The sequence below is a fragment of the Lactuca sativa genome, chromosome 6 (assembly GCF_002870075.4).
Source record: "Lactuca sativa cultivar Salinas chromosome 6, Lsat_Salinas_v11, whole genome shotgun sequence".
NCBI lineage: Eukaryota > Viridiplantae > Streptophyta > Magnoliopsida > Asterales > Asteraceae > Lactuca > Lactuca sativa.
Window position 1 is genome coordinate 165,619,634 of NC_056628.2, and position 11,079 is coordinate 165,630,712.

General features: G+C 36.9%; 1 protein-coding gene across 6 annotated transcripts; it reads left to right on the plus strand.

Annotated features, from left to right (window-relative positions):
- The first annotated feature begins 7,395 nt into the window (after positions 1–7,395).
- On the plus strand, positions 7,396–9,207 carry LOC111880939 (uncharacterized). Of its 6 annotated transcripts, none has more exons than XR_002846637.3 (4): positions 7,396–8,279; positions 8,384–8,463; positions 8,562–8,658; positions 8,990–9,207. XR_002846637.3 is itself a non-coding variant. In XM_023877352.2 (3 exons), exons 1-2 carry the CDS (start codon positions 7,686–7,688, stop codon positions 8,438–8,440), a joined length of 651 nt encoding a protein of 216 aa, XP_023733120.1. In that variant the 5' UTR covers positions 7,396–7,685; the 3' UTR covers positions 8,441–8,463; positions 8,562–8,832. The 6 variants fall into 6 exon arrangements, 2 of the variants coding, with proteins under 2 accessions (XP_023733120.1, XP_023733119.1); XR_006184473.2 differs by having other exon boundaries at positions 8,994–9,207; XR_002846636.3 differs by having other exon boundaries at positions 7,397–8,279; positions 8,578–8,658.
- The last annotated feature ends 1,872 nt before the right edge of the window (positions 9,208–11,079 follow it).

Sequence of the window (11,079 nt, forward strand, 5' to 3'; positions counted from 1 at the left end):
CCGCACCGGGCCTTCAATCCACCTGGTCCACTCTCTGAGTCTACAGTATGACTGGTCCGCCCGCACTGGGCCTTCAATCGGCCTGGTCCACTCTCCGAGCCTCGACACGTCTGGTCTGCCCTTGTGGGGCCTACAGCCTATTCGGACCGCTCGCTAGGCCTTCGGGATAGCCGGTCCGCCCTGGGTATGTTGACCTACAACACAAAGCAGGATCCGCCTCAACCCAACCCCAATCCAACAACCATGTACACATAAACATATAATCATATAACAATCCACATCCAATCAAACCGATCTAGTAGATCACATAACATAACCTCATCCTAACAAGGATACCGACCTAACCGGTCACTAGCACGACATCATCCTATACACCAGGATACCGACCTTAACCATGTTTCTAACATATACCATCCTAACTACCAGGATGCAAACATAGTAAAGCAACAACATAACAACAATACCCGGATTACAATCCGATAAAGGGCCGACCTTGGTGCCTTAGACCCTGTTGATATAGTGAGGATAACTCACCTCGCAACTGCTGACCGAAAAGATAAGATCACGCTGCCCCAACCTCCGACACGAACTCCACCACTGATAATACCAAAAGACTGAACTTAATAAATACCCATAATTACAAAATACCCATGGAAGTCAACTGGTCAACTCTTGGTCAAAGTCAAAGTCCTCAGCCAAAGTCAACCCTCCTGACTGACTCTACTCGCCAAGTCAACCCACTGACTCGTCGAGTCCCCATGATCCGAAACTCCCATAACACGACTCAACTCGCCGAGTCGCCCCAAGACTCGCCGAGTCCCACAACTATGAGTCTAACCGTACACAACTCACTGATTCATCCCCTGACTCACCGATTCACAGCTTAACCAGAAAAGGTTAGGACCTCACGACCAGACTCGCCGAGTCCAAGGCTATCTTCAACCAACTCGTCAAGTTGTTCTTCCAACTCGTCGAGTTGTTGCCTATCTTCATGCCACTCGCCGAGTACACCCATGTGACTCGCTGAGTACCTCTAGCTCTTAACTCATACAAAGGCTTTCCAAGCCATGCAGGGTCTCAAATACATAGATCTACTCTTATACAAGCCATCTATCACGTAAAGTGGCAAACTTTACGTGAATCCAAGGAGGTCTAAGCATAATACACTCTTGGCTAAGGTTTGGGACTAAAAGGCTTCACCAACAGCTCTTGAACAGGGACTTTATGCTCTTTTGGATCATCACTACTCTAGATCTGAGGTAGCAACCTCAGATCCAACCTCCAAACTCAAGATAGCACTAGATAAATTCCCAAAAATCCCACAAATAATAGATCTAGATGGATAACAGCTCAAGCAACGAATCCCTACCTCCAAAGAAGACTCCAACAGAATAATAAGCCAAAACCTTGCAAAGCCCCTTGCTCCAAGCCTCTTAATCTTCAAAGATTTCTTCAACCAACACTCCTTCAAGATCCAACTGCTCTCTAATTCTCTCACACACGAAAATTAGGGTTTCTGGACTTCAAGGGAGAGCAAAGAGGTTGGGGGAGATGGTATTATGTTCTTTATATAGGGCTCAATCCATGGGATTAGGGTTTTCTCCACATAGCACCAACTCGCCGAGTCCAGCCACCGAATCATTGAGTTGGCCACTTAACACGCAACCAGAATCGCGACCCTACTCGCTGAGTCCACCCATGGACTCGCCGAGTTGACTATCCACATTTTCACTTTGAACCCTGAACTTGCACTCCTGAACTCGGGATGTTACAATTACAATACTAAGTTATTACATTTATCAGTCCCTACTATTTCTTAATGGTGGTTGGTGATGAAAATTTTCTTGATTGTCACATAAGTAAAGGTAAACGTATAGCCTACTAAATATCTTCTTAGAGCTTTTTCTTTGGATGGCTTTATAGCAAGTATATCATCAATATTTTTGGTTGTCCACATAACAAATCAAGGGTAGCAAGTACTATACACCATCTTCATTAAAATCGCTGATTGTAATTCTACTACAAATGATTAGATCTTCTATACTTCCTATTAGGGGTGTGTGCAAGTTGGTGTGACCGAGTTTTAGATTTGTATAACATCTTGATTTTCTAGGTATTCCATTTTGACCCTTGGTTTGAACATTGTTTGCAAATAAGTCCCTAATGGCCTTTTTGTAGTATTGGGTCGTGCATACGTACGTTGGGCGTATGTGGCCAGGGTGCAAACCCTAATTTTTAGGGTTTGGACCCTATTTAAACATCATTATAGCTCCATACTCTATCTTAACTCCAATCTCCATCCCTCTTTGCTCTCATTTCGAAACCCTAAAGTGTGTGAGTGTATTTTGAAGCTTGGAGAGTCGTTTTGGTGCCATTTTGGTGCTCTTAGATGCGAATAGAGAACCTTGAAGTTGTGGTTCTTCACTAAAGGATTTGTATCCAACAACTACTATCCTTTATGCATATTTTGGAGGTATAAAGCTCCAACCTTGATGAATATTTCATTAGATCTAGTTATAGCTTCAAAGTTGGCACCTTTTGTCCCAAATCTTCCTCTTTGTGAGTATGGAATACTCCAAGACATTTGAGTTGTCCTTTCAGAGGTTTTAGGGTGTGATGAGTCGTAAAAATATGATATTGGGCATTAGTTTCTTTCCATGCATGATCTAGGTTGTCTTAATGAGTTAAGAAGTTAGGGTTTTTAGTTTTGGGTACTTAATTGTGACAACCTGAAATTTCTATCTTGTAGATCCAATCGATTCAATCAAATTCAGACTTGTTTTTGGCTATCTTTTAGCCCTGTTAAAGGTCTGTTTGGGTGTTTTAAGCCTATTACCTTCAAGCCGAAAAAACTCCATCATAAGGAGTTTACGACTGTAAACTAGAGTTTACGACCGTAAACACCTCCTTGATCGTGAACTCACCCCCCTTATATATGATATTCCTTCTTCCTTCACCACTTTTTCCACCTCTAACTCAAGAAATCAAATTTCCTCTCAACATTCATCAAGTTTTCACCCTGATCTTCCAAAATGTAAACAATCTTTCCATTTTATTAGTGGTTATGCTTCTTGATCTTGTATCACCCTTTGATTTCATCCATGAAAATCATCTTTTTGGGTAGATCTTCAAGTATTCAACATTCTCACCAAGAACACTCACTAGTTCTTGCACCGTGAACCCCCTCCCAAGCTTAAAAAACGTGAGTATCTCTTCTATCTCCTAGTTAGACTTGTTAAACTCTTGATTTCTAGCCTTGGATCATCACAAAATACATGATCATCAAGATTTTACAGCCGTAAACCCTTGCATGGCCGTAAACTCTTGTGTTGGTGCATGTTTTGGCTTCAAACTCCTTCAAGACCAAACCTAGGACCAAGAACACTTAGGGAATGCTTGTTAGAGCCATAAATCACCTCGTTTGCAAGCTCTTCAATGAGTGTACGACCGTAAACTCCATGATCGTACACTCATTGGCCGAAAACTCCCTTAGGCCGTAAACACAATGGCCGTAAACTCCATTGTGTGGCCGTAAACCCCTTAGATGCAATCCTTTGTGATTGTAACACTTCAATATAAGTGTTTCCTAGCCCTTGAGGTGAATCTCTAGCATGATTAGATGTAAATACACTAATTATATGCATATATGTGCCATTATGTGCTTAATACGATCCGTTTGTGTTCGAGACTTCACTTGACACTTAGCATCCTACAATCGATCTTACATTCACATCACTCACAACATGTGAGTTCATACCCCTTAACTTATATTTTAAATGATTTTAAAATGCTTTTATGGGGGGGGGGGTACAAGTAGAACTATTATAGTTGTTATATCAATCACATGTGATTATTAACTATAAAACAAGTGGATTTTCTTACACTTCAACCGTTTTATCAAACAAACTCTTCAAAACATTTTATAAACTGACATTAAGTCATCTGTTACCATTCAAATGGTTAAAAATCTTTTATATATTAAACTCTTTATTAAACTCTTTTAAACTTATATATTGTCAAAATCATGTCTATATAGATATAGTTATATAAGTAAGGTTGAAAGGACTTAGGACTAATAACTCACTTTATTTCTTGTTCCTTGTTTGGTTGTGGACTTAGGGTATCCAGTTATTTGCCTGAGTGTCGTTTGAATCTTAGTCGTATATTATGTATATATGTATAGATATAAAAGTCCTTACATCAGTTCAACACCTTTGGGTAGCAAAGGTGTACAAACATACTCAGTCATTCAAACAACATTACTATTAAACTATAATAGGTATAGTTTAGGGAATTACTACTCACTATTTCTAGTACAATGAAACATACAAGAGTCAGTTCATTCATGAGTCAATACAAACTTACTATTATGAGAAACAGAAAGAACATACTATGATGAGAAACTAAGAGAACATACACTACACTATACAAGAGAACATACTATACACTAGAACAGAGAGAACATACAATACACTAGAACATACTATACAAACACTAAAATACTATAACATTAATGTGAGCCACTACTTCATGTCATGACAATCTACTGTTGTGTCACGTTTTGTAACCAGAGTCTCCTGGAGGGAGAGCGTGAATTTTTGTATAGATCTATACAGGACTGACCGTCCTACACCTTGCTGCTAGCTACAATGGGACCTGCAGGTCTACGTGTGACGAATGTCATACCATTTTGACGTCTTTGAACGTCGTGTTTTTTTAGTCTATCAAGTATAGTTACAATCTCATCACATTTTACCTTAATTAACAAACTGGTTTAAGGTAGTTAGTACATTGGTAGTTACTTTTATACAATACTACAGTACATCGTTATTTTCCCATTGCATTCACATTGTGATCTTCTCACATAAACGGTAAGGTAAACTATATTTTGGTAATGATAGTCATACTTGGGAAAGATACACACTTTAACAAACAAACAAAATACAGAACATTCGGGCCTTGGTAGAAGGCTACTTTTTAGTAGAAAATATAGGATTTTCTAGGAGATACAAACATTTACTACAAACACTTACAAACATTTACATCAAACATTTACAAACACTTTCATACAAACAATGACACTAAAATACTTATGAACTCACCAGCTTTAATGTTGATCCATGCTTTCAAAATAACTTGTATTCTCAGGTCACTAGTAGACAGGTACCGATGACCAGGTTTTGACAAGATGGAGCTTTCAAGACTCGTCTCTATTTTGATTATTCATTTTTGGTGTCTTATAAACTATAAATAGAACACACTTGTATTAAAATTATATTATTAATGCAATGGATGATGTTGTTGCTTGTTTACTATTATGCATTGTTATGATACTGTACATGACGTCTCCGCCCCATAACGTTTCCGTCGTTCCGGTTTTGGGGTGTGGCATTAATAGTCATGCAAGATCATAAAGTTGGAAACTTTATGATTAAGGACATCATTTGAGGGCTAGATCTGGATTTTGGACGAAAAAGATTAAGGATTAAGCTCTTAATGGGAAGAGATGGTGGCAATCGCGTACGCTGGGCATACTAAAGGGTATGGTGCACATACATGGTCATTACTTCGATTATGGTCAAACAGGTAGTATGCCTTGCGTACCCGTTGAGTACGCCCGACGTACTCGCCGAGTTGACCTGGTTGACCAGGTTGACTTTGACTTTGACCAAGTTTGACCTAGGGGGTGTTTTGGGTATTTTGAGCCGTAATCTGATTTTGGGTCACTGTTTTTTTTGTAAAGCTGACCGATAAAGTCGATTTTCAAAGTAACGTATTGTTCAACTTTTCCTCCGACTATGAGGTGATTTTTCTCACTATATCTATGTGTCCAAGGCACTAATGTCGACCCATCATTGTGTTATGTAGGATAATAGTTGTTATGTGCCTTATATGTGTTGCATGTTCGGGTTGAAATAGACCCCAGGGTGGGGCCTACTATTTTATGATCAGGTTGAAACAGACCCCATGGTGAGGCCCACTATGGTATGATTGGGTTGAAATAGACCCTAGTGTGAGGCCCATATGTGATGATCAGGTTGAAATAAACCACATGGCGAGGCCCCAAGGCGGGACCCATATATGTATATCGGGTTGGAACACACCCCAAGGTTAAGCTCAATTGTCTGATTGGTATGTGGTACTTTAGGAAAACTCATAAAGCCTTCTGCTTACAGTTTTTGTTTATGGTTTCAGTTACTTCCGGTTCGAAAAAGAAGGGACCGACGTGATGACATAACATCCTCCCCTCATGATTTCCACACTTTTTGGATATTATTACTCTGATGATTTTGGATATTGTACATTGTGGATGTTTTAGAACAATTTGATGTTTGAACTATTGATTTTTAAAATGAAATTTTTTATCACTATTTGGGGATGTTACAATTTGGTTGAAACCGAACCCAAACTGATAATTTCAGTTTTTAGGTTTTCAAACCCATTGGGTTCGGTTTTTGAACGAGTTTGGGTTTTGGGTTTTGGGTTTATGGGTCGTTTTTTTGGTTCAACCCATGTTTTTTTAACGGCTAACACACACACACACACACACACACTCTCTCTCTCTCTCTCTCTCTCTCTCTCTCTCTCTCTATCTCTCTCTAAATACTACTGGACTTGAGCCCTGAACTCATTGGAGGAAGAAACACCTTCTCAACCTGTGGGTTGTTTTGGGTTTCAACCCATTTTCCAGCAATCATGAATAACATGAAACAAATTCAGTGCATAATTGTCTTCCGTACGTCGAGGCTCGAGAGCCTTTATCTTGCTTGGGTCTTATTCACGGATCAACTAGATGATTTACTGACTTAGAGATAGGGTATGTGTCTTCCTAATGCAGTTGTGCTTGTGAATATGAGATGCTTAGAAAGTGAGACGAGAGGAGCTTTAGTAAACAACGGGGTTAGGATTCTGAAAGTTTTGTACATTAATTATTTTAATAAAACATATAACATTTATTAAAATATATACCCATTATATAATTAGTAATATGTATACCGAGTCGGTTTTTTGGGTTTGGATCAGTTTTAAACCCAAACTGAAATTTTCGGTTTTGAAAAATCTAAACCCAAAACCGACGGTTTGAGTTCTGTTTCGATTTTTCTATATTGTTTTTTCGATTTTCAGTTTCGGTTTTGCTTGGCTCTACTACCTACTTCTTATACTATCAAATGTATAGCAACCTATACTACCAATTGTATAGCAATTTCTCAAGAAGTAACAAAATATGATGAAGATGAATATAATCGACATAGAAAAAAATATATAAATAAAAAGTTAAAAACAAACTATACAAAAAGCATTACATGTTTACATTCTTTTTATGTATGTAACCACTTTTTCTTTTATTTTCTAATATATTTCCCTTAGTTATACTCGAAGTCTTTGGATCAACAGTCACGAGTCTTGCTGGTCATGTTTTTTTGTATAAGACCCACACCCAACCAACTCCCTCCGCCTTTCCATACACAATTACACACCCTCCGTCACCTCCTCATCCTCTTCATTCTCTTGTATCTTTCTCTCTCTCACTACGTTCCAGTTTTAGGGTTCTTAAGCTTCTCATTTACCTGCGGAAGAAGAATTGCAGATTGTTAATGGAGGAGTGAGTAGTCTCTCCCCCATCCCCCCTCTCTCTACCTCTCTCTATCTGCTTTGTAAACATATACCCGTACAAATAAGCTATCATGGCGACGGTGCCCACGAAGAATCAGCAACGACTGCATAATTTCTCGCTTCCATTCCTAAAATGGGGACAGAGAACCCAAATCAACAACAACTGCCGCCGCCGCTACCGCAACTTTCCTCTCACCGACTCAGACCTCAATAATGACCGTAAACCTCATCGGTTTCATAATCGGGAGAGTAAAGACACAAAAACGAAAGAAGAGGAAGAAAACGGGGGAGTTTTGTTGGATAGAGGCGATAACACCGGGAAATCATCGGATGTGGCTGCGGCAGCTGATGGAGACGTTAAGCCATGGAATCTGAGGCCGAGGAGGTTCGTGATCAATACTGCTGATGGTAATGGTGCGGTTATGGGGGTGAATAGTGCAAAGTCAGGGTGGTTGTTGAGAGGTGGTGCGTCGGCGGCGGCGGCGGATGAGGAGAAGATTAAGGAGAAGGAGAAGGAGAAGGAAGAGGATCAGATGAAGAAGAAGAGGAGATTATGGATCTCGTTGTCGAAGGAAGAGATTGAAGAAGATGTATATGCGTTCACTGGATCAAAACCAGCTCGAAGGCCTAAGAAAAGGAACAAAACCGCGCAGAAACAAGTCGATGTATGTCTGTTGCTCCAGAGCTCATAAATTTCAAAATCTTCTTCTTCCTCGACTGATTATATTCATTGTTCAATGATTAACTGATTATCCGTTTCAAATTGCAGAATGTTTTTCCTGGGCTATACTTGGTTGGAATTTCAGCTGATTCATATCGAGTTTAAACTTCACAGTTCATACTATTAAGGTATAATCTTTCTTCATATCGCCATTTCTCAGCATCCATGAGATGCAATTCCTTTTTCTGAGTGGATTTCATAAATCTGTTCTTGGGTGTTTCTGAAGCTTTCATCTGTTGCAGAAGCAGAGACTAGAGAGTAGAGACAGATGAAATTGATCAAATCACAATCTACTTGGAAGAGAAAAGAAGCCTCATTTCGAGGTATAATCTATAATGTACTAATTATATAATAAAAATGGTTGATTTGAGTCTATGATTTCAAACATAAAAGTTTGTATGATACATATGAATGTAAAGGGTTCAGGTTATTAGTTTGTTAAATCTTTGAAGCTCAATGTTCTTTGAATGGAAGTTCCATGTTTGATTTTGTTCTTACTTGTTTTCCAGAATCATTCTGCCAAATAATTTGTGTTTTACTATGTGTATGATAGAAAATTAAAAATTTTCCTTTTGATAATGCCATTATTCATAAAGAAAATTATTGAAATGTGGTTTTACTTCAATTTTTATGTTACAATCATGTTTGAATCAGATAGAGTGATCATCAATGGAACATAGTGAAGAACAATCTAGTAAGTTCCTCTACTTAATGTCAATTACTTTTTGCATACATTTTTATAGTTAAATGCAAGAAATAGAAATGTACTTTTGTTGATTTGTTTATTATAGCATTTTACTTTCATTTCTTTGAATTATAACATTGTACTTTAGAAAAATATATCTAATTATAGAATGCCATTTAAATTCTAATCAATTTTCATTGTTATAATAAGTAAAAAAAATGAAAATACAATGCTATTTCTTGCATTTAGCCCTAAATTTTTATTCCATATAGTACATTACCTGAATCTTGATAGCATTTGTCCCTCCTCTATAAAACCATGTCATGTCACATCCATTATATAAACTTGTTTTTTTATAATAATTTATTTGAAGTTTATAACATGGACCCGTTCTCAATTTTTTGTTTGTTTTGTAATTATTTATTTAAAACAAAAAACAAATTATTACTTATTTTTAACCAATAACAATGTTTTTTAATTATACAACAAAATATCTAGTCAGTACCACTGTACATAAATATTAAGTTTAAGGATGTGTTTTTTTTTTTACAATTAAAACAGCATAATTTCTTATGTTATGAGTCATTACTCCAATATTCTTTCCAACTACATACAAAAAACATCAAATCAAAATATACATTAATATTTAACTGATGAAAAACTTGTTATAACTAATGTGATTTATTTTTAAAAAAACTTATAATATATTTTTTTGGGAATGACGAGTAAAATTCATTAGCACAAAGTAACAAAAGACTTAAGCGAGGAGCTCAAACCAATTACAAGAAAACATTTGAAATAGGAGACATAAACCATATATACCAATCAAGGTTACGACTTAGCTAAATTTTTTATCCAATTAAAAGTGCCAAGAGGGGTGAGCATTTGGACCGGATCGGACCGGCTCTTGGACCGGACCGGTTTCGAAGAATATTGTGGACCGTGAACCGGACTAGATGATACTTACCGGGCCCAGGTCTATGTTCGGGTCCAAGTCCAGGTTTTTCGGTTCTTGGACCCGTTTGGACTGGTACAACTTTATATGCATACGATAGAACTTGTTAAAATGGTTTCTGGATTTGATACAATTCTTTAAAACGAATATGTTGATGGGTTTGATACGTTACAACTCGTTAAAATGAATACTTTTTTGGGTTTGATAAAATACAACTTGTAAAAATGAATATGTTTTCGTTTATTATGCTCTTTGGACCGGTCAAACTTTGATTATTTATATTTTATACAATTTGTTTGAAGGATTGTAATTCATTAACAATAACACAAAAAAACAACAAAATTATAGTCTAAAATAATCTACAAACTCTAAATTACATGTTGGAAAAAACCGCATATCAATCTGACTTAAAACGAATGAGATATGCTTATTTAAAGAATTTCATAAAATATAAAAGCTTAAATTTCTTGCTGAAAAAGCTGAAATATTTCTGCTTTGATATCTCATCTTTGAAGCACTATAACTCATCGAATATAATACAAAAAACAACAAAATTATAGTATAAAATCATCTACAAACTTTAAATCACACTCATCGAATATAATACAAAAAACAACAAAATTATAGTATAAAATCATCTACAAACTCTAAATCACATGTTAGAAAAAACTGCATGTTATTCCAACTTAAAACAAATGAGATTTGTTTGTTTAAAGAGTTTCATAGAATACAAAAGTTTAAATTTCTTGCTGAAAAACGAAAATATTTCAGTTTTGATATCTCATCATTGAAGTGTTGTAACTCATCAATTATAAACTAAAAACAACAAAAATTATAGTCTAAAATCATCTATAAACTCTAAATTACATGTTGGAAAAAACCGTACGTTAATCTGACTTAAAACGAATGAAATATATTTGTTTAAAGAATTTTACAAATTACAACTTTTTTAAAAATAAGCCGGTCCAAAACTAGTTTTTACTCGGAACCGGCCGGACCTGACCGATTTTGCTGAAATCCTAGAACCAAGAATTGAATCGGGGTCCAAAAAACGGTCCAGTCCGGTCTCCATAGGTCCAAATGCTCACCCCTATGTGCTAATAC

What these genes read in the sequence shown, in the direction of transcription:
- LOC111880939 (XM_023877352.2), top strand. Translation starts at nt 7,686, where the DNA reads ATGGCGACGGTGCCCACGAAGAATCAGCAACGACTGCATAATTTCTCG. An exon ending in CCGCGCAGAAACAAGTCGAT is followed by an intron (nt 8,280 to 8,383) that starts GTATGTCTGTTG and finishes TTCAAATTGCAG; the next exon opens with AATGTTTTTCCTGGGCTATA.